At 46.7% G+C, this 22,921-nt stretch overlaps 3 protein-coding genes across 6 annotated transcripts; all 3 read right to left on the reverse strand.

Moving 5' to 3' along the window:
- Positions 1–1,260: 1,260 nt before the first annotated feature.
- On the reverse strand, positions 1,261–6,839 carry LOC120896255 (sodium-coupled monocarboxylate transporter 1-like). 4 transcript variants are annotated; one of them, XM_040300242.1, is made up of 5 exons: positions 6,380–6,839; positions 6,026–6,192; positions 3,014–3,423; positions 2,625–2,935; positions 1,261–2,562 (listed from the first exon to the last, which is right to left on the reverse strand). In XM_040300242.1, the coding sequence occupies exons 2-5, from the start codon at positions 6,074–6,076 to the stop codon at positions 1,454–1,456; spliced, it is 1,881 nt and encodes a 626-aa protein (XP_040156176.1). In that variant the 5' UTR covers positions 6,077–6,192; positions 6,380–6,839; the 3' UTR covers positions 1,261–1,453. The 4 variants fall into 4 exon arrangements, with proteins under 4 accessions (XP_040156176.1, XP_040156175.1, XP_040156174.1 ...); XM_040300241.1 differs by having other exon boundaries at positions 6,331–6,839; XM_040300240.1 differs by having other exon boundaries at positions 6,026–6,839.
- Positions 6,840–7,594: 755 nt separating this feature from the next.
- Positions 7,595–11,292, reverse strand: LOC120896554 (serine/threonine-protein kinase greatwall). Its single transcript, XM_040300748.1, has 5 exons — positions 10,916–11,292; positions 9,830–10,837; positions 9,597–9,757; positions 9,455–9,538; positions 7,595–9,387 (listed from the first exon to the last, which is right to left on the reverse strand). Exons 1-5 carry the CDS (start codon positions 11,105–11,107, stop codon positions 8,385–8,387), a joined length of 2,448 nt encoding a protein of 815 aa, XP_040156682.1. The 5' UTR covers positions 11,108–11,292; the 3' UTR covers positions 7,595–8,384.
- Positions 11,293–12,323: 1,031 nt separating this feature from the next.
- LOC120896254 lies at positions 12,324–19,432 on the reverse strand. Its single transcript, XM_040300239.1, has 3 exons — positions 18,771–19,432; positions 14,507–14,653; positions 12,324–13,741 (listed from the first exon to the last, which is right to left on the reverse strand). The coding sequence occupies exons 1-3, from the start codon at positions 18,916–18,918 to the stop codon at positions 13,419–13,421; spliced, it is 618 nt and encodes a 205-aa protein (XP_040156173.1). The 5' UTR covers positions 18,919–19,432; the 3' UTR covers positions 12,324–13,418.
- Between the last annotated feature and the right edge of the window lie 3,489 nt (positions 19,433–22,921).

A 22,921-nucleotide genomic window follows, 5' to 3' on the forward strand; every position in this document is an offset into this window, starting at 1 on the left:
TTCTTGCTAAATTGGTGACAAAAGTCCTTATGGGAATCGATCTCGTCCGGCTTTGTTGCAACTGGCACATAAATGAAATCATGAAGTCATCACAGTAGAAGCTCAGCTACATTAATCAATCATCCATCAGAAGAGTTGCATACGCTCGAATGTATAAGCCAGTTTTGTCCAAACTCTGAGTAAATTCGCTTGGATTTGCAAAAAGGGAAAAGTCTCATCTCGCAAATGTGTTTGATAAATATTGGAGAATCTCCCGAGAATAACACTTAGCATTTAATTCAAAATAGCGAAACAATTGTTCTCAAAATGTTCTCAAAAGCCACGTTCAAAAGGTGTTTCTTATTTCCGTGTATAACATCCAACTACAGCAGGGGTCTCCAAACTACGGCCCGCGGGCCGCATGCGGCCCTCAAGAGCTTATAATGCGGCCCACGATGACTTTGCCAGAGTTAATATAAATATTACGTTATTATAACTTTTTCAAATAAAATTGTATTTTTTACTTTTCTTAGACAAAAATCAAGCTTTAGTAACACGAAGCTGTACAAGTAACGTTAGTATTTTGTTATAAAAACGAGATTTAAACGTTCAATCATCAGTTAAAGGTAGCGTCAAATGGCCCTCAAAATTGTTATTTTTGAAGCAATGCGGCCCGCGAACTGAAAAGTTTGGAGGCCCCTGAACTACAGTATAACCTCTTCCGCGTATAACAAAGTGGCTGTTATACGTCTGAAAAAAAAATTAATTGATTTGAACGTACTAACGAATATATGCTATGTAACACAAACATCTGCTGTGTTAAAATAAATTTTAAAAAATATTATCGTATCCCCAAGTCATACAACCATCAACGCTGAATACTATGGGTTCGACACACTTGTCGAAACCAATGAAATGATAAAGTAGCAAAGACCACGTTGATCTACCACCGTGCGGCTGTACCTTCGCTGCTGTTCCGCGCTTGTACGCATACCGACTTAAGGCGTCCCTCGCTTATCGCGGGTTGCGTTAGGGAAGACGTAACTTAAGATGTTGTTTGAAATTGTAGTACTTTCTAGTGCTGTTGTTGGCTATGTGTTTTTAAAGAGATTTTGAGCTTATGGTCTTCATTTGCCTCTTTATTCCATGCTGCTCCCAACATTAAACGTTTTAAAACAATTGATTTCTGATTTTAATGCCAATCGAAGACACCTTGGCTCCTCTAATGGGAGGTAGATCGCCCGTAGCAAAGATTGACTTTCGTAAATAATTAAAACAATATTTTCTGGACATTTATTCTTAAATAAATCATTAATTAACGCTTTATTCATAATAATCTTACGTACTCACTAAAGCTACGCACCCTCTTCTTCACAACATTTACACTCACTTTCACAGGACGTCGCACGAAGTCTGCTAAGCTAGGCATAGGAACTATTGCATCACATACCGGGGTGGATAGGACATCCCACGCTCAACACCTTGGTACCGCCTCCTTCATCCCCGCCCCATAGCCCTTCCCCGCTACCTCGAACGAACCAAAGTGTTTGCCGCTGAACGGGCAGCGCGAGTACAACCACCGGACGGCCGGATGGAGCATCTTCATGTTGTACACATCGTGACTGCTCCACGTCGCCAAGCTGACCACAACCCCCGCCAGCACGGTAAGCACCGTCCCGAACACACCGTAGTACAGGTACGTGATCGAGTAGATGCGATTCAGCAGCGTGCTCGTCTCCACCGCATTCACACCCTCCTCGAGCGCAACCGCCACCAGCAGCGTGGCATTCTTCTGAGCCTCCATCAGATCCGCGTAGCATCCCTCGATCGAAGTGTCCAGCAGTGGTTCACTGACATTGCTCTCGATCAACCGGCCCACCACAATCCACAGGATCGACAGGTGGGACGCGAGCATGCCCAACGCCGCTCCCTTCCAGTTGGCGAACGGAATGAACATGGCCAGCACAAACACCCCCAGCAGTGGTCCGGAGGTGGCCGAGATGATCAGCATCGACGATTCGATCACGCCCGACAGCAGCCCAACGATGAAGCCGACGCCCATGATCACCACCGCATAGACCGTGCCGACGAGCTTGATCACGTTCAGCTGATGCGTGTCGCTCTTTTTGCGCAGCGCCGGTACGAGCGACAGGAAGTCCTCCCACGTCACCGTCGCCAGCGAGTTAATGTTGGAGATGTTGAGCGTGAGCGCTCCGTTGAACAGCGTCCCCACGAAGATGCCCCACACGCCGGGCACACTGTCGAACCGGTCCACCATAAAGTAGGGCAGTATCTCGTCCATCTTGGCGATCACGCTCGCCTTCAGCGGATCGCAGTGCCAGTAGATGGCGTAGATAGCCATCCCGACGAACCAGGGCAGCGAGAACAGCAGTATCACGACGGGAATGTTAAGCATCAGCGTGCGCCGGATCTGCCCGAACGTGGGCATGCTGAGGTACCGCTGCACAAAGTTCTGCTGGCAGCCGAGCAGGCTGAGTGAATTGAACAGCTCGCCCAGCCAGGCGGACGTGGTCGTCACGCGCAGATGCAGATCGGTGGCAAAGTTAAAGAAGGCAAAGCGATCTGCAATAGGGGAATCGTGAGAGCGTCATTGTCACTAACCTTTAGCCAACACAACTTCTTACCATTGTCCGAACTGATGGTCAATATCTTATCCACCCCGCCGACGGTGATGCTGCAGTAAATGATGATCCCTACGAGCATCGCCGTCATGCTGAGGCTCTGTATCACGTCGGCCGCCACGGCCGCCTTCAAGCCACCCAGTGCGTTGAAGAAAATAGTGATGACCGTAATAGAAACCAGCGACACCCAGTACGGCACACCGATGATCGTGTTCAGCGCCACCGTCGGTGTGTAGATCGTAACTCCTAGGCTCAACAGGGTGCGTATGATGTAGGTCCCAGATGCCAGACATCGCACCAAACGACTGTTGAAGCTGCAAGGAAAGGAAATATGCATTATGAATTAGTCGCATGATCGTCTCACACAAGAGACACCCTTCTTATGCACCTACCGAAGCTCCAGATATTGGTACACCGACGTGATGCCCAAGTCGAAGTACACGGGGATGAACACGAAGCAAACGATCGGATAGGCCGTGATGACACCGTACAGCGACTCCCACATGGCCGACCCACGGTAGAAGAACTCGCTCGGATAGCCCAACACCGAGATGACGCCGAGAGTGCCCCGGGCGATCGATAGCATCATCGCCAGGGTGGAGATATGCCCAGCCCCGAACACATAGTCCTGCTTGCTCTTGCTATTGCTGCTGCGGCGGCACAACCGCTTCCGGATCGGTATCAATGCCGAAACAACAACGAAGATTACGAACACCACATAGTTCCAAATATCGTTCGTGCTGGTGTCGCTAGTGGACTGCTGCTGCTGCTGCTGAAGCTGCTCATCTGGCTGCAGCTGGTCCTGTAATGAGACAGTGGAACACATTACACGTGTACTGGTCAAAAACTGTCACGAACCATTCAACGTCGCTGCCGCACAAACCCCGTTACGGTGGACCTAAAAATTAGACCTCGTTTACCCATCATCATTCACACCGTCATCGCATAGCCATCATCGCAGCGAAAAAGGTAAGATAAGAGGTTGCACGGGGGAAAAGTAGCCTCTCTAATCACACCCATTTACGTTCGCTGTAGTATAAGGAAACTACCGGCTACGACGCGGAGACCGCAACCGTACCGGCTCGTAGAGATCTATCATAATTCTACCCGGCATCTACACCGCATGTAACACCATGTTTCTCATCCCCCGTACAGGAAGTAAGTGGAAGCGATCGTCATCGCGCTTCGGTTTCGGAGTGCCAGTGCGGTCGTCTCCGCCATCTCTCCTGACCTTGTCATTTCGTATGATTGAACTGTGTCCACGTCCCCGAAGTTGCTGGAAGGAATGTGTGGAATTTCATGGTACGAAGCACGCGAATGGGGAAAGGTTTTGGAGGTAGTAATCGGTTCGCTAACTAGAGAGAGAGAGGAGACTGGCAGTGTCGCGTGATCGCTGGCTGGGATAATTATCGCACTACTAGCCCCATTATACCTCCTGCAGTGCTTAAGTTCTCCATCAGCGTAATTGGGTTTAAGTTTCATCGAACCGCATGTCCAGGGTAAACGTTCTGGACAGTGGACGAACTAATTGGTGCCTCATATGACTAATACCAAAATTGGAAGATGAACAAGTACTTATCATATTCATCAGGAGCAAGAGGAAAAACTCCGTATAAAAGATGCTTTTTCCCCCCGCTTAAGTGTGTTTGACAACACTCAGATGGAAAGTGTTTTTTTATCGCCTCTACTAATGTTCGATATCGGATGTTCTGTACTTGACGCCCACCGCTCCAGACGCTGCTGGGGGGAATTCCAATATTGGCCGGCGAGAACCCAACAACTTGAAACCCGATGTTTCTGACATTGACCTTACGACTGTCTCTGTATCGAAGGGGTGGGGGGTCCACTCCAAGTCACTGGGTAAATGTTTTTAGAGCAGAAATACTAACTGCGAAGTGAAAGCTTAAACAACAAACACACTGTAAGTGTGATACATGGTGGGAAAATTCATCCACTTTGACGGTTGACATAGTCACTGAGCGCACCAAGTAGATCGCAAGCGTCATAAGCCTTTTTGTGAAATTTGTTCAATTGGTCATCTTTTAACACCATAACACATTCAGAATCATTGGATCAATCGGATTCAAATCAACCGAAACTCCACGTGCTTTTACGCCAAGTCCAAACCCGCGACACGTATGGTGCAACCACAGCGCCATCTGCTATTCTCACGATCTTTAACACCCGCTCCATCGCTCTCTTATCAGCAGCATTACGCCATTAGTACATCTGATTATCGCTTCCCTCCCCTCCCCCCTCGCTGGCCAGTGCAAACAGGATTGATCGGGCTATTATGCTATTAACTATATTCTAGCTCATACCATGGCAAGTGTAAACCAGATCTGCCGTGGACGATCGCGCGTCTCCGATGGGTTTAAAGTACAACTCAAGATCACTTAAATTCCAGCACACCGCTTCCACACACCACCGCTGCAGTCCGAAACGTGTCGCAACTCACGTGCACAATCACTAATGCACTCGGGGTGTACAGTGTTTGTTCGTTTACTTAGTATGGGCCAGCCCAAAAGGGTACAGTGGGCATGGTGGCAGCACAAGGGGTGGCTCTCTTTATTTGCAAAACATCTTCCGACACCTTCGAGTTCACACACACTGGAGCTTTCTCCAACCACACTGTACACGGGGCGCAGCAACAACTATGCGTGTGACGCGTGACCGTGAAGAAGCGCAAAAACTAGACGCATAAGCATAACAGGTTTGCTAAAGGCACTGCTGCACACAGTATATCCCGCCGACGCATGCCAAAAATGCTCCTCCTGCGCTTCGCGGACGTTAGGATGGCGGCTCGCAGTCCGACGATCCAGCGAAGCACACTGACATCACAACACACGGCACGGGCGCGACACTGGCAGCAGCGGTGCGAGCACCGGCTGTGATAACACTGAAACAATGCTACTAATTTCTTCTGATTTTTATATCCGCTATACCAACCGGCGCGCGAGGCACATGCCGGTGTGCGGTGCGGTGCAGCGCGGTGTCCACTATACAACCACGACAAACCATGTGCCGGAATGATGAGCGGGGGGCACTTCATTGCCTTGCCTTCTTGCCGGAAGTCGGTGTGCCACGGGCACGGGTAGGACGCGCATTAGCCCGTCGCACTTGTCGAAGGTGCTGTAAACATTGATGGACCGATGTTCTGATGGCTATTTGCAAGAATCTTGCTTATCGGCCAATCGAGTGGCGATGCCAAAGAGCGGGGGAACGGGAGATTGACTGGTGTTTATGAAATCCTATCAGTACACATCGATGCGAACTGTATTGCCTGGGCCAGTGCCAGACAGACAGGTATGCTTGAACTGAAGCGGGAATTTGGTGGAGTGCAATATGGTGGCAGACAAAGAGAAAATATAGCTTTTTTTTACCTCAGTGCTGTGATAACTCACCCGAAAGTACAAGTTGCAGAAGCGAATGAAGGAACTGTTTTGGCCCCACATGATCACAGCGCGTAAGGTTTCGAGCGCTTTTTCCGTAGATTTTTACTGATCGTTAGTGTTCGAAGGCTCGAAGATTCTCTTCCTTTTCAATGTTCACATTTCACGCGCCTTCCAAGCTTTTGGATACATAATTTTTAAAATATATTAGAGGGAATTTTAATGCATACCACGTAATGGAATTGGCGAATAGAGACAAAAGAAACACAAGATTAGGGGTAGTAATCAGTAATTCGTTGTAATCTATCTACACAAACCGATATGTCTAAGGCCCTCGGCAAAAGACCATCCAACTCATTTAGTCACCTAGTCTACCGCCTTATCGCTGCTTCGATAAGGCAATACACCCCGATGATTGATCTTATCAAAACTCGATAACGTATTTGATCACTGTTGCACTTTACTGTGACACATCTTGCCCATTCGTTATCGCTAGCACGAGGAGTACGCAGTACACCAGGAACAGAAGGATCAATTACAACAGCCGTTAATTTAAAATGAAGCTATCTAGATTATCAGATTAATCGGTACTGCTGCACTTCACTTGTCTTTCTATCTAATTAAGGTACTATTGATCCGATAAGGACGGTTGAGTGTAGGAAGTTCGTCACAGACAGTACATGTGCGCGGCTTGCTTGAAGATCGACTACCAGGTGATCACTGATCGCTTCCACCCACTGTCTTACTGATAGCCTAAAATAGCTAGTCCGGCTCGCTCACACACACACACTGCCGAACAACCACCATGTACGTTTTTGTCACCAACCGAACTCTCCTCTACTGTGCAAGGAACATTTCTAAACTGCAGCTCTCACGTACACTTGCCATTGCTCATAGCCACAACTGCATTATGCACCTCAAAAATACTCACCCCTTCCCGGGCGTACCCATTACGCCCCGGTACCCTATTGTGCACGTGCAGTGGAACATCTCTCTCCAGCACCGCGCACGGAATTGTCTCACATTGGCAAAAGAGAAAGAGAGCCTATTCCGTTTAATTATGATGTTTAGCAGCGATTGCTTTGCATGTACAGTAGTAGTACAGTAGCTCGAGCAACGATCGCGACAAAGCTACTCATCGCTGCCGCACACCACCCCGCGCTACGCACTTCTCGACAATGGTGTGCCGTTTTGCCAACTACCCATTAGCATTTCATAAACCTCACAGCAAATAGTTTGTATATGTATAATGTTTGCCGCCGCCTATGCAATCGAGCCTCGCGGATGCTCATTACTGTGGATGGGATTTTTGCAAAAAAAAAACCATCCCCCATGACTATGAACCAATACGATAACAGGGGCGCCAGATGGCCGTTGGGATTGAATAAATTGAAGCAATGCCTCCCGCCGCCTCAGTGTGACCGTGTGGACAGCGTCGTGCACACGTGCTGTCGATAATTTGAGCATCGTTCCGAATCGATTGCACGAATCTGCGCGAACCCATCCTACAGTGAGCTTACAGAGGGATTCGTTTACGGCTTTGCTTGTTCGAATGCAGTAATGTATCATTGGAAGACATTCTATCTTAACCAGCCATTCTGCGGCTTCACTTCATTTCGAATTGTCTATTTATTTTAAGCCGCTAAAACATATCAAATATTAACGCTAACTTATGACTTGCATGACTCGCTGTTACAGTGAAGTTCTTTAAACCTAAATGTATTGAGCAACCCCCATCTGTGCGCTAGCAACTGCTCTCAGCCGGAATGACCCACAGCGACTTAGATTGTAAATCTTAGATTGCGCCCTCCCCCAGCTGACCGGTTCCTGCACGCTGGCAATGTTGGCACATCCATCACAGGAACCATATCTTTGCTACTCGCTCGTGCGTTATCAAGATTTCTGACCCATTTCTACTTCGCCTTTTTTGCGCGCCTGCTGGCTGGGGCAAGCTGGTGGCTAACGTTTTTGCTGCATCCTTTTTCCCGCAGCCATTCACCACACATAATCGTGATGTTTTTACTACTGCGTTATTTTTCAGTTTCAGTCCTTCTTTGAACGTATCACATATATCTACACTGCGGTATCGCTTAAACAATAATTTAACACAAACGAAAGGGTCACATACAAAAACTTGGTCATAACGAGTTCCCTTACATCCTATTTTAGCACTATTCTCTCTGATCCGCCTGTCCCAGGCCGTGCTGTCGGCGAAACCTACATTCGTTTTCAACTTTTCACACACACATACACACACATCCAGAGGAAATGTATATGTGTGTGTAGTGCGTAATTAAAAGCACTTGCATTCCCACGGCCAGTATCCAGCTGTGTGCGCCGCGTGCGAGGGAACCTTTCCACCTACCTCCCCCTAAAAAGCGTCCATATTGAAGTTGGACACCTTCAGGTGTTGCATGATGTTGCGCGCCTCAAAGTACCCGGTGTCCTGCGGATCGTCCGGATTGGGAATGAACGGTGGTTCCAGCTGGCTCATGTTTTTCCAATCGATGCAGGCGAAAAACGGCATCCGCTGCATCTGCTCCGCCGCCGGTCGCTTCGTTTGATCCATCTCGAGCAGCTGCTCGACGGCCGCGACCGCTTCCGGCGACAGGGACTCCTCGTCCGACGGCCACTCGATCAGCCGGCCGAGAATGTTTTCGAACACCTTCTGCGGTGTCTCGTCATTGAACGGCGGCACGCCGGTAAGGAACTCGTACAGGCAGACGCCGAGCGCCCACCAGTCGACGGCGGGTCCGTGGCCCTGCTGCAGCAGCAGCTCCGGCGCCAGATAGTCCGGCGTGCCGAGTATCCGCTCGTCCGACCCGAGCGGTGCCCGGCGTACCGATTTCGGCGTACGGAACGGTGTCTTCACCGCCTTCGGTGTGTTCTCGATCGCCGGGCCGATCGCATCGCCGCCCGCAGTACTGTCACAGCCCGCCGTAGCACCGGTCGTGCAGATCGGGGACATTACCGACTCGTCGGGCATTTTGATAAAGTGCGGCGGAAGTGGCTCGCCGTACGCTTTCGCTTTGCGCGACTGCTCGATCGAGGAGGGCAGCTGGAATCGTGTGCTTTTCAGCTTGCCCAGCTGGCCCCCTTCGCGGCGTAGCTTTTGCGAGGAGACGGGCGTGGAGAACATCACGTTCGCGATCGCGTCGCCGCCCGTTTGCATCTCATCGTCCGACAGCGACCGTACCTTCAGCACGCCCTTGATCGGGGAGGCAGCGCTTTTGCGCTTTTTGGGCGTGCTGCGATGCATCTCGCTGCAGATGTCGAGCACGTCGATCTCCTGCGTCAGTCCCGTACTGGTGCCGTCGACGTCTGAAGCGAGCGAATCTACCCGGTTCCCCAAGTGGCGCCCACGTTTGATTCCTCTGTAAGTGGATGTTTTGTTTTTCATATGAGCCCATGATAGAAACAGATGAAAGCTGCGCTACGTACCTGACAAATTCTGGCCTTTTAAACCCACGCATTCCATTCCGAACGGGCGAGTGCGATATTTCGGTGATATTACTCATGCTGTAACTGTAAGCCAAAGGACATCGTGAGAAAAGTATATAATTACCATGCATATTACACATACCTCCTTGAAAAATCAGAACTGAAGTCCTTATTGCTGTTGTTTGAGTGGTTCTCCACCTTCTCGATCGCCGACAGTTCGCAGGGAATGTTGGAAATATCGCTCTTTCTGCTCGAAACGCCCGAATCTTCGCCCGTGTAATTTCGGTGCAGCTTTTTCGACACCTGTAACGAAATTGAAGTGTGGAAGCGTTACGTGCATATGTGGAATGTACAACCATCCCCACCGCGCCTTACCATCAAACACTCGAACGGATCCTTCATTCGCGCCTTCTCTTCGCCACTGTTTGTGCTGTCGATGTTCTCCTTCTCCTCCGCCGGTTCATCTGCCGGTTCTAACCTTAAGCGAACCTGCTTCACCGACTCACAGCTGCCGCCGGAGCTCGTCTTGCCATCCTCATCCGAATTGCACGTGTAGTAGCACGAGGACGAGTCGAACTTTTCCTCCACTATCGTCAGCTCCGAACGCAGCACCTTGATCTCCTCGTCCACGCTCACGTTCTGCTCGGCGGAAAAGAACGGACTCACGCCCGACATTTTGCTATCGTTCTGTCGCCGCGAATTGCCGAACGAACTGTCCGACTCGTGGTCCGACGTTTCCTCCCGTATGGGTCGATTCGCGGCGGCACCGCCGGCAGCCACCGCATCCGCCACTATGCGCTTATCGTGCGAGCCAAACGACAGATGGGACGTGAGCGACAGCAGCTGGCCGGGCGTTCGTGCGTTCAGATTCGGCGAACAGTTAATGAGGTCCGATATTTCCAGATCACGGCGCATCTCGATGCGGCTCAGGCCGAAATCGGTAAGCTTGACGTGCCCCGACGCGGCCACCAACATGTTGTCCGGCTTGATATCGCGATGAACGATGCCGTGCCCGTGCAGGTACTGCAGGGCGAGACAGATTTCGGCCGCATAGAACCGTGCCGTATGCTCGTCGAAGAAGCCGTACATAGCGAGCAGCGATTTCAGATCACCCCCCACCATGTATTCCATCACGAGGTACACGGAGGACAGCGTTTGCAGCGAGTAGTACAGCGTCACGCAGAACGGGCTACGGGACAGGGCCAACGCATTTCGCTCCGTTATCACCTGCGAGACCATGTTTTTGTTGATCATCTCCGTCTTTTGCATCACCTTGATGGCGTACAGTTTGTTTTGGTCGCTGTTTTTATAACCTAGAAACACTTTGCCGAATGCGCCACGGCTGATCGGTTTCAGGATGCTAAAGTCCTTGATGGTGGGCAGCTGCAAACGGGAAAGGGTAAAGCGGGTAATGTTAAAGGGACGTGCCGTGGATGAACGTGTCCGTGTGCTTTACATTACCTTCGGGCTTGCTGTGCCATTCTGGGCGGTAAAGTTTTCTAGCGTGCGAAAGATAGAATCGTCCTCGTTCGAGCTTGTGTTGGCGCTGGCACATTCTGCAAGCGCCAACGTTACCTTCTTCTTGGGCGTTGTGTGATGCTCGCTCATCATGGACTGTTCCTTGCAGCCACCTGCCGTTACCGATTGAGCCATCGCTGGCAAGGAGTTTTTAGTTTAGTTTTTCCTTAACACACGCGCAAACCGTTCGCATTACGCATTAAAATATGCGAAACTCGTGTTTTCTTTCAATTGCACTGCGCCACAACGTTAGTTCGTTTTTTTTTTGCTTTTTTCTCACAAGTTGTAGATTTAAATGGCCATACGTCAAACTGTAAGCGTGCGGTGGGTTCAGAGTGACCAGAAATACCGATTTATCTGTATTCCTACCGATTTTTTATATGCCTACCGATTCACAGATGACCGCTCTAAAACCACCGACAAACCGACGTGACACTGGCGTTAGGGCGGTGGCAACGCTCATCGGATACGATTTTATTGGACGAGATTTATATGGGATTTAAGAGATAACGTCGGACGTGCGATTTCGTCGTCCGACGTTATCTGTCAAATCCCATATAAAAATTTGACAGGCCGTCCGATAAAATTGCATGCGAAAAAGCGTTGCCACCGCCCTAAGCGGTCGCGTAGAGCCCCGAGAAAAAGAACTTGCCACCACTGAGAAGAAAACTGTGCATCGTAGTCCTTCTTTGGCTTTGGATTCCTAGTACAATGTTCCTAGATAAAGGATGCATATTCTCGTGAGAGGGAACTTTTATTTTACGCATTAGCACTCCCCCCCCCCCCTGAGTTTCGAATTTTAACCTACCGAAAACTACAGATAAAATATTGTTGCTCCTACCGAAATTCGCCAAAATAATCTGGCCACATTGGTTGGCTCAACCGGTTCTATTTGACAGCACTGTCAAACCGGGCAACGACGGCTGTGATCGACGTTGGTTGTTATGTCGACTTTCGTTATTCTGAACGAGCAGTTAAATGCAGTATGAATTTAATTATTGAATGCGTTTTAGTTGGCATAATTTTCTGTTGAACTCTCGATAGTCGGCTAGTAGTTCAATTAAAAAGCATGCGTTTGTATGAAAACCCGGTTTTAAAAATTAAAAAAATATCACCTGGCTCATTGAGAAAAGTTTCATTTTTTTATTGTAAAACGAGCCAACTTAAAACCACATATTTAATAATTTGCATGCAATCGAAGTTCAACCAGTGAGTTCAGATAATTTAAAAATTACTGAAAAATACATTTTTCACAACTATCAAAAAAACAATTTCTTCGCCAATTACATGTTCCTGACTTACCTATTCGTTTTTGTTTTCGCCCAAAATCATTTAGAGTAAAAAAATGCACTTCTATGCGCCAAGCAGAGCTAAAAAGCGTACGTAGATCAAATAAATTTATTCACATAACAATCCACTTTACATTACATCGAGTCGTTCCATAAACCATGCGTGTAAACTGCGTATAACCGCGTAGAATTGAGTTGCATTCGTTGTGGTGCGCAAGCAACGGCTAATTTTGATTAATTTCTCATTTACACTTTGCTGCCGATTAGTATGTAAGTTCTCTCTATTCTCAGTTACCAGCTATGTATACACAGTTACGCTTACTTTAGTCAATCATCATCAGTATTTACTTTTGCTTGTTTTTTTTTAGCATGAGTAGATAGCATTTAAGCACGTCTTTAGTGTTTGTGTTTTTGTATTGGTTTTGGGAAAAATAAAGTAAGTCGACTACTTTTACACTTGTTTTGGTTTCATTTTCTCTTACTATCGCTACTTTAAAAATACACTTAGTTTCTGTATACATCAATGTGAACCCTTTGCTTGAGATGGAATAGTATACTCAAAATCGATTAAATTTTTAGAACATTATTTACAACTACCGAATAAAACCCTATAGTTTGATATGAAGGGGACTAATACATCCACTGCCACTCTAGTAAGATTGAATTGCCTTGTCGTTTTATATTTAAAATTTTGTAGTTTTTTTATAATCAACCGGAAATATGAATATGAAAAATGGCAAAAACTCTGAACAGTTAAGCGCAAAAGTTACATTTTCGTTGTCCACTAATTGTACGTTGTTCTTGTTTGCTTGCATCGAATGGTATAATAAGATTATTTTAAAAGTATCTGTGCATTCTAGTTTGATATGGTCGTGCATTTCGCTGTGCCGAAATTTAGAAAATATATTCATACTAATCTTTACTGGAATTGGTTCTGATTGCCGTATCTCTATCTCCTTAACGCGTTATACTAACAAGGCGAATTTGGTGCTCGGACAAGAAATTCGGATTTATCGTGAACGTGCTGAGCTAATCCTTCGCCCACATCTACCCAAATACTTTGCAGAAAGCTGTTTTGCCTTGTGCTGTTTGGCAAGGTGCATTGTGCAACGGGTTTTGTGACTTCTCAGGTTGCCGGATGTCCGGACGGCGTATACTTAAAGCACCGAATACCAGCGAGCGATGGGAAGGTTAGCGATAAATCTTCCCAGCAGCAGCAACATCAGTGGAATCACTGCTCCTGTTGTGACGATCACTACCGTACCGCCGCTGCAGTGGCGTTCGTGTTTGTTTTCGAAAAATTCGGCCTCCTCATCGCACAGGCACACCTTGTAGGTACTGTTGCCGTTGCTGCTCAGCATGCTGCTGGTGAGGAACGTTTTGCTTGTCACCAGCGTAGTGGTCGGTTTGGTAGAGTTCTCGATGGCACACATCATACCGTAGTCGCATTGGGCCGAGTCTCCACACAGATGGCGCAGACCTGAAGAATTATATGAGAAGCGGTGAAATGTTAGAGGTATGGCAATTAATTTAAATTGAGAAAGAAACGATGCATGAATAAATCTACTGTGGAGTGAATATTCAATAACTTCACTTAATTTACTTAGTTCATCATGACAAAACTTCTACACAATTTTATGTTCCTCCTCTGATGTAAAGGTATCAACAATAATGTGCAAAAAATGTTGTTCTGCTCCTCTTGTTTCAAGTCACGTAACTCTACTTTATGTTCCACTACACGCAGCTGTACCTGCTAAGGTCATGCAACATGCAACATCTTTTGCTCACATAGCTCTTATATGCAATCTTTAGGGGAGGGTCCACCATAACTCATGTAACTAGAGGTTACGCGGACAGTGAAATGTGAACCAACCCATATCTGCCTCAAATCTAACTACAACCTTCCATCCGTTTGCGAAGCGGCTAGCCCGCAGACCGTGCATGATACGAACTGAGTGGCAGCACAGCATTTCCACGACCTCAAGTACGGAAGCTTTCGACAAATTTATTGCTGAAACGCAAGTCACCGTCACTGAGGGCACTGCCACCTTTTGCCACCGCTGGCAGGATTTGCTTACTTTCATTTAGCGTTAAGCCTATCAGTTCAGCACTAGCAGCCCCATTCCACCATGCTATATCAAATCCTGTTGCATGTTGGTTATCCCAGGAAGGCTTCTACATGTGGGTACCCGAAAATTGGGACCAATTTCCGGACTCGCTACACTGTGGGACTTGCTACACTTACCTTTGTACTTTGCGGAGCATAATCCATTTACCGGTGCCTTGAAGTCACCGCACAGACAGCGCATACGATCATCGATCGGATCGATAACGCAGCTCGTGTTTTGTATCGTACTGCAGTCGGCGTGATTGGTACAGCTTTTGGCTACCACTGTAAAGAAAGTACGAGAACGAGAGAAATAGAGAGAAAGGACAAAATTATTACTTTGGGGTTTAAAAATCGTACACAACGAGCGGTGTGCTCTACAATGATTATTAGCTGAAAGAAAGGAAAACCCAAATGTCTTGAACTCGTCTCACGAACGCAGGGCGAGGGAGTGGGAGACTATCATGCCGGAAGTAACGATGTGTTGCTAAGCTCACCCACCAAGCTCTAGTGACCATGGCCGAATCGAACAAGTGCACCACTGTTACGTGCCTAGGTTCAATTACAATTCTGGCTGAAAATTCAAACAAAAAAAGTATAGCAACATAGGCACGGTCTTAAGGGTGATGGAGGCAAAGTAGAGGGGGGATTAATTTTTCTACCTCGAAAAGTGCACTTTTTTGCGCTCACTTCATAATGCTTGCATCCGCTGAACTCGCCTTTGTGCATGATTTTGAAGCAATTTCCAGACGGAGGTTTCCTTTCTTCAATTTAATTTTTCCACTTTCGTCGGCGCCTTGCCAGTACGTCGTGTTTGATGACAAGCGAAGATAAAGCAGCTACTTGAAAGTTGTTTTCTTTTTCTTCTTCTTTTGCTTGTACAGCCATTGCTGGTGCTGCCGCCACTGTGCTCAATCCCTATAATTCCACGAGCTGTACTAGTCTGATAGGAGCTTAAATTATCCTCCATTATGTGCAACAAGGTAGTTCATGATCATGAGTTTCGTGCACAAATGAAGGTAAGCATGAAGCTACCTTTGTATTTGTGGCATTCCTTTTTTTTTAATCAAAATTACAGTGCAAGGTGTAGGATAAGTTTAAAGGTCAAGAGATCTATTTGGTATCGATCGATTGAAGATAATAATGTAGGGCGCTGGAAACCTCCATCTAGCCAACAGTTGGATATGGATGATTGAAAACTGACATTTTTTTCTTCCTTCGGCAGAACAAGTTGTACTAAAAACATGTTTAGATACAAAGTCAGTCAGATGAACGTAGCTTCCGTGATATTGGCAACTCTACTGATGCTACAAATTCTCCGACTCTGCTCAACAACGGCATGGGATTGATTTATCACTTCGAATGAATAGATTTCATTCATCACTGTCCAGATTGCGTCCAGAAATAGCTCGCTTGCTCATTGATACGTCTGACCATACGTTACATAAATGAAATTCATTCATTCGTTTAGAACTCAATTTTGACTGGTTTTCTATAAGCTTTTATTTATCTGATTCACTGATGAAACGGCCCTTTCACACATCAAAGAATCATACAAAATCAAACAACCATCAACGAATGAATGATTTCATCGAAAATGATTACTCTTCTCGTCCATTTACTGTATACCCAACCCTTCGTCATACGATGACCACAAAGCGGATTGTATTTGCTCATTACCACCATTTCTCCCTATTTCCGTTTGCATTAAAATCAGCGATTCGTGTTCACTAAACGGTAGTAAAGCAAGCAATCGACTCGCTTGTACCACCTGTAAGCAATCGTGTGCCACACTTAAACATGATCAACCATGTCGATAGTTTCAATTAGTTGGAGGGAGGGTGCCACTAAACTCGCTCTATCAAGATTTCGATAATCGTGCAATTAATTCGAACATTGCCACTCCGCTAATCCGAATCGTGCCACTCTGCCACCTTCCATAACGTCTCGAATCCATGTAGCTTGCCTTCCAACCCATGGTTCGATTGTCGACATGCGGGGGGACCATAAATTTCCACCTTTTACATAATCTCGCCATGGTACCGTGGTTGACATACACATACACAGTGCCTTGAATTTTCGAAAGCGACAAACAAAACTTCCGCCAGCCAATCTGCCAATCTGTTGATTGGACCCATTCCCGTAGAACCAAAGAGCACCTTAGGCACACAAAAGGCACTCGACGGCCCATTCCACGCCAAACGAGTCGTTAATTTGTATTCAATTATTCGGTATTTATACCGTCCCGGGCCGGTATTCTCACTCTTCATGCTAATTGCATACATTCAGGCGCTGACATGGATGCTTTGTACTAATAATCGAATAGTATTATCCTGCCCTTGTTTACGCAATATATGCATATTCTGCAACTATCTTTCACGTTATCCTAGTTTTATTTATTTTTTCTTAGCTTTTTTGTCAGCAGCAGACATTCGTATTTTTGCGGGTTGATTTTATCTGATCACGGAATTAACTACACCCCAAACGCAACACCAAAATGTGTTTACCAAACGCGCCAGTCGGTATGGTAATCGTGCGCCACCTCCTTCGCCGAGGACGACCGCAACTATTAGCATGCTTTCAGCAACGTGAAGGAATGTGCTGAAACGAATTCTTTCCATTGTTACGAGTTCATCCTTTTGGGGCTCCGGCTCTAAAGGGTTCTACGCACGCACGAGCACGAGAGTCGTTGAATTCGCGCACACCTGCACCCCATAACACGGGACGGGCGAATGCGTTGAATTTCGGCACGATAAAGCAAGCGGGATCTTTACAATACGTTACTCGCGTGCGATCATTTGGGCGCGGTGGGGGGAACATTCCAAGCCTTAATGCTTGAACTAATCCGTAACGCGTAATCGTAGACCTTTCCTGTTTGGTAGTTTTTTTTTTTTTTTGTTATTTGCTTCCTGGCCTTTGCTTTGTTTTGCGTGTACTACAGGTCATTACAGAGCTTTTACGCTGCCCGAAGAGGAAATGGAAAAGTTCCATTTTTGATAGTTAACGCTCGGTGGACGGTTGAGCAAAAACCGGAGCACATGTTGAATGGGTGAATATGGTGTGTGTGGCGTTCGCTGTCATAATTTTGCCGCGCAAGCATCGAGATTGAGCAGTTTCTCGTTACTCTCGTTTTGTTTGAAGCTAAATTTTACAAAACACGCACGGCTGGCAAATTTCATTAATTTGCAGACGCAAAAAGCATTAGGATAACCGATGGAACGATGACTTTTGGGTGATTAATACATCCAATTATAGGATACCGTGCAATGCGATGCCGGCATGCGAATTGTGATGTGTTGATTAAGCAGAAGCTTAATTAACTGTCAGAACGAATGGCGGGGTTTGTTAATTATTTTGGCTTATTATTGCGGACTAGCCTTATTTAAGGTTCATAGCTTGTTCTATAGCCTACAACCGTAGCTTATACATTGTTCTAAGCTCAAGCGTAAAGCGTTGAATCTTATTTGACAATTGATATAATTGACCTTTTTTACACTGCTATCAAGAAAATAGATATTTTCTCATTTCCAACTCCACAAGTTTGGTCTTTGGTTAGCGCAAAGAGTCCCTAACAGCATAGAGAATATGTATTTGTTTACTTTCTTAGTAATGTACCTAATGCCGAACTCGTGGAACAGTCGTCAAATCGTACGACTTAACAGCATGTCCGTCATGGGGTCAAGCCCTGAATGGACCGTGCCCCCGTAGGACTAGCTATCCTGCTAACTGACTTTCAAGAATCCAACAGTATACAATTGTTTAATATAATTCTTCAAAAAGTAAAAACATGTTTAAATATCTCACAAGGATACGATTAGGCAATCAACAGAAGCTGCCGAGAAATGAAACCACAACTAACCAGGAAGTGCATCTTGAATAGTAGAGAATAGAATATATTCCATACAACTTCCAACTTCCTGCCAAAACTTTAGTGAAAAGGTCTAGTAAAACTCTATACAGGTGGCTTGTATGTAATTATTTTGCAATATTGGGCGTTATTTCCCTCTTTCTGAGCAAACATTTCTAGAATTCCTGAGTCTATCGTTGTATCTTCACTATTGATTTACCTTAAAAAGAGTGTGTTGACTTTCGAAGGTAGTGGTTTGGTTTTAAAAGGATGTGTTTGACTCTTCTTTATCACAAATTCACCAGACAATTTTACATGAACTGCCTAATGTCTGTAAGTTGCCAATTAAAACCCATTAATACATTATAAACATAGGGAGGATGTTTAAATACCCCTCCAGAAGCATTGCGCTCCACACCTCGTTTTCTTGTTTCGCAGATTACTCCTGGGGGTTTTCATCATTAATCAACTTTCGCAACATAGTAGTTGAATAATGATTGGTTTGAAAACGCCGACCGAACCCACCTAACCCCTCCACAATCGATCCCTCCTTACCCGGCGGTGGTGTTGGGGCTGCCTGTTGATTCGTGTTCGACTTCCCGAACGTCGTCAGGGCCGACGAGCTGACGCCGAACAGCACTATCAGCACGGCAAACAGTGCACTTATGCTTCCGCAATGTGTCATTTGCTTAAGTGGACCCATGTTTGGTTCCTTTCTAGCCTCCTTGCCTTACACCACACAAACACACACACGCACACACCCACAGACCCTGTTATGTCGGACGGACGGAGAAGGTCCCAGAGTGATGCACTATCTGCAACGAACGAGCACGCGTCACAGGCGACAAACGTATCCACACCAGCACTGCAACGTTCCCACCGTGCTAATGAGCCGCTTACGCTTTCCGGTTACAAACAGGGCCACAAATTTCCTTAATGCGCGAAATTCCCACAGGTTTGTGATTATTGGGCGATACTGTGCTGCAATAGTACATCCATAAAGACCTTCCGAAACTGGTTCAAAGCACACTCAAATCGTTAAACAAAGAAAGAAGAGCCAAGTGTGCCAGCTAGTCTACACTGTTACACGCATACACACTCACACGCGTTGGATTAGAACTGATTAAAGTGCCCGGGGTCCGTTCGGTTTTGCGACGCCGGCCCTTGTGTGTGCGACCGTACCGTTGCGAGTGCCGTGACGAAGTGAGCGAACGTTCAAGTCACCGAGCTCCAACGACCCGCCGAGCTAGGCATAAGCCCACCTAGAACAGGGGAAAACAGTTTGCGTGTTTTGGCAACGGCTTGGCCTCCGAACGCCTTACCGGGAATCTAGCTACTACAGTTGTATGAAGAAGAAAAAAAACACCAACAGCCCCTCGAAGGACGAACACCGATGTCTTAGATCGATGGTAAGCCCTCCTTCTGTAGTGGTGGCTCTCACTTTCGCCCTTCCAGGTTTAAATGGACCAAGACAAGGGACCCGCACAAACACACACAAACAGAGCGAAATACATCAAGATGCTTAGCTTCGTGCACTCTTCCCCCTGCCCTCTCCCCAGAGACCCTTCCGAGACCTTAAGCGTGTGCGAGCGGGAACGAACGATCGCAAACCTGAAGCGCTTGGGTAGTGTATTTATAGTAAACAAATACTCGCCGAGCGCTCATCGACGCGTCGTAAGCATCGTGGCGAATTTGCAGCACCACTTCCCCTCGGCGGGTGGCCAGCATAATTATAAATACAATCTTGGCCTTCCACAGCGTGCTGATTCATCTGCTTCCCCAATGGGGCGGGGAGTTGTCGGGGCAGGAGTTTTGAGGCCACCAAAGGTTCGGCCCGCGTAACGCGTGCGAGGGTTCACCTCCGGAGTACGTGAGAATGCGTTCTGGTTGTATTCGCGCCTGATGTACCCGTGGAAGGGGAATCGTGGGGATAGAACGGAAATGCGTTGTTTTCATGCTTGTTTCTTACCCTTTTTTCTGTGCAACTCCAAGAAAAAAGAAAGGACAGGAACATACAACGCCAGGAAGCCCTGCTTGCCATAGAAAGCGCGTTCAAAAGCACGCTTGCACGCCCGCTCATCCACCGAACGGTGAGGTTCGCCCCATTTTTGGGAACAATAAAACTTTTAGTTTCTGGTAAACTTTCCTTTCCCAACACTACCCGGAGCGGAAATGTTTCAAATTTGCAAATCAGAAAATAAAACACCCAGACACGCTCCGCTTTCCACGATCAATCACCGATGTGTGTGTGTGTTCCAGCGTGGAGGGTTCCAACGTTGACAGGGCGTCACTATTTTGGGGAACCCATTTCGGGGTGACATTTGCAATGCCCGTCACGACCCTTGAGCGATGTTTCGGCCGGTGACCGGAAACCGTCACGGAGCAGCAGCAGTAGCAGCAGCAGTAGCGCCCAAAGCACAAAGAAATGAGCCATCGTCATGCCCGGCAGGACACGGCAGCTCGATAATGACCGTCTTGGGAGCGTTACTCACGTTTGCGCCTCCTCTGGCTGAAGTGGAAAGATATAAGTATCCTTTCACGAATGCCCTGCACCCTGCTAGATGAAAGCGCGTGTCTGTGTGTGTGTTTGTCTGTGTTGGTCATCACGAAGCTTCAACACACAGCTAATGCTTTGCCCTCTTACTGCAGGTTGTACGAACGTGTCCCGCTTTGATTGTGTAGGAAAAAGCATATCTTATACCATTTCAACATGCGAATTTTGTCCAGGTTTTTACAGGTTGGTCTCTGCATCACGAAAGCCATGAACCAAGCCCACTTTTTCGCGCCCCCCTCCGCCTTTCCTGCACACCGACAAATTACTGCACACTCGGACTTTAAAGGTTAATCTTTAGGTCGTACCAGTTGAATGGAGTGATGGAAGCCCCATACCGACGCAGGAAACCGAACGCGCGCGGTACGCGATGATGAACACAGACCCTGTCGCGGATGGAGATTTATTTCACCGCGAATTCTATGTGTGTGTGTGTGTGTGTGTGGGCTATTTTGGTTCAGCTTCAGTTTTATGACCCCCGGTGTTGTTTGTATGGACAGTTTTACGAGGCACCGTAGCGCAGCCGGTCATACTATGAGCCGTAACCGCCATCGCTTGCTCGAGTACTTTATGATCTTCAACTTGCGCACCGTATTTTGCAGTGCACTGATTATCTTTCGATCGCAGAACAGAACAACGCACACACATAGACACACCGATGTAGAAGAACCCTTTGCTAGGGTGGTAGGGCAGTGATTGTTGGTTCCGTGTGTGAATGGGAGGGGAAAACAAAGCACATTGCGTGTGCCATTGTGCCCGTATGCGAATGAATTATGAGTATGGGTGGAATGTGTGCAGAATAGTTTTGTTTAATTTTATGAATAAATGCAAACTGTTAATGCTTTCGCTTAGGGGCCTTTTTATTTTATGGCAAGACGGCTATTTGTGCCAAGTACTCTCGTAGTAAACTTATACTAGGCAAAGGCAAAATAAGTAGTTGCTTGCAGTTGGGCAAGAACAGTGAGGAAGGCGCAGCAAATACTGCAAATAAATAATGATCCATTAGGCATCCTCTAAGACAGAGTGCATAATTTCACAATTCATAAAAAAATATTTAATTGGTCGCCTGGAAACAATGGTACGGAATAGTCTGTGCAGTTCTTTTAGTCCGTCGACAATTTGAACGATTGAATATTGACAATATGTTTATAGTTGATGGCGTTTTATCTAAATATGCTTCGGACACATAACTTCAACCTCTCCCACACTAATCGATGACACTAACAAAAGCACAAAAAAAACCAAAAACAATAAACTCATTCCAGAGAACTCCCAACACACAACAAATCGACATAAAGCATTGTTTATGGCCGTTGCCATGATCGCTGTCAAAACGTGGAGCTCTCACACACCGGCAGAAGCTTCAAACTATTTGCTCCTCCCGCGCCGAACCCGAATTCGACAGTAAACTGCAACAATCGATGAGCCAAGAAGTCCATTCCGTACGGCAATAAACCCGTCAATCAGCGGTAAAGAAACATTTGACACGAAACGCTTCCACGCGGTGCTGTACGACGGGCAGTGATGCACCCCTTCCGGGGGGGTGGAAGCTCGGGTTGGTTGGGAATAAAAATATCCGAAAAAATCGACAAAACAACAGGCACCCCAACGGCTCGTGGTGCACGAGGATGGGCCTCGTTACCGCGCTAGGGCTGTTGAAATGCTCGCGGATGATACAAATACTAAACAAATGGTGCATTGACAGTGGCAACAAACCAGCACGAAGTAGGGTTCACCAAACAAAACACAATCGATTGTTTATAGAAACCATCAACCGAACATCGTAATTTGCTGACCTTCGTCGCTGTTAATGGGAGAAAGGGATGGGGGTAATATGAACGACAAAATGTGTAATGATAGCTGTGCAATTACTGCACCAATTTGTACACTACCGAAAAAACAAAAACAGTCCATCCACAATTCATCGTTATTATTAACCCCTTTTTGTTTGGGAGTGCCAGTGGCTTTGTTTACATTGCTTCACGAAAGAGTCGGGCAACATTTTATCTAATTACACCATTTATCATCACTATGCACGCTGATGGCAGTGAGTATATATGTGCTGTATGTGTGTGTGTATGTGTATGCTTGTCCCCAAAAATTATTCTCCCTTCCCTCTCTTGTCGCCTTTTGAAGAGCGAGAGAAAGATAAAAA

This window comes from Anopheles arabiensis, chromosome 2, assembly GCF_016920715.1.
Source record: "Anopheles arabiensis isolate DONGOLA chromosome 2, AaraD3, whole genome shotgun sequence".
Taxonomy (NCBI): Eukaryota; Metazoa; Arthropoda; class Insecta; order Diptera; family Culicidae; genus Anopheles; species Anopheles arabiensis.

Excerpts from the sequence above, each read along its gene's own strand:
- LOC120896255 (XM_040300242.1), bottom strand. The coding sequence starts at position 6,076 with ATGTGGGGCCAAAACAGTTCCTTCATTCGCTTCTGCAACTTGTACTTT. Across the intron at positions 3,424-6,025 it reads TCTGCAACTTGTACTTTCGG|GACCAGCTGCAGCCAGATGA; the intron begins GTGAGTTATCAC and ends GTCTCATTACAG. Across the intron at positions 2,563-2,624 it reads GACCATCAGTTCGGACAATG|ATCGCTTTGCCTTCTTTAAC; the intron begins GTAAGAAGTTGT and ends CCCCTATTGCAG.
- LOC120896554 (XM_040300748.1), bottom strand. The coding sequence starts at position 11,107 with ATGGCTCAATCGGTAACGGCAGGTGGCTGCAAGGAACAGTCCATGATG. Across the intron at positions 10,838-10,915 it reads ATGGCACAGCAAGCCCGAAG|CTGCCCACCATCAAGGACTT; the intron begins GTAATGTAAAGC and ends TCCCGTTTGCAG. Across the intron at positions 9,539-9,596 it reads AGTTCTGATTTTTCAAGGAG|TTACAGCATGAGTAATATCA; the intron begins GTATGTGTAATA and ends TTTGGCTTACAG.
- LOC120896254 (XM_040300239.1), bottom strand. The coding sequence starts at position 18,918 with ATGGGTCCACTTAAGCAAATGACACATTGCGGAAGCATAAGTGCACTG. Across the intron at positions 14,654-18,770 it reads AGCCCCAACACCACCGCCGG|TGGTAGCCAAAAGCTGTACC; the intron begins GTAAGGAGGGAT and ends CTTTCTTTACAG. Across the intron at positions 13,742-14,506 it reads ATGCTCCGCAAAGTACAAAG|GTCTGCGCCATCTGTGTGGA; the intron begins GTAAGTGTAGCA and ends ATAATTCTTCAG.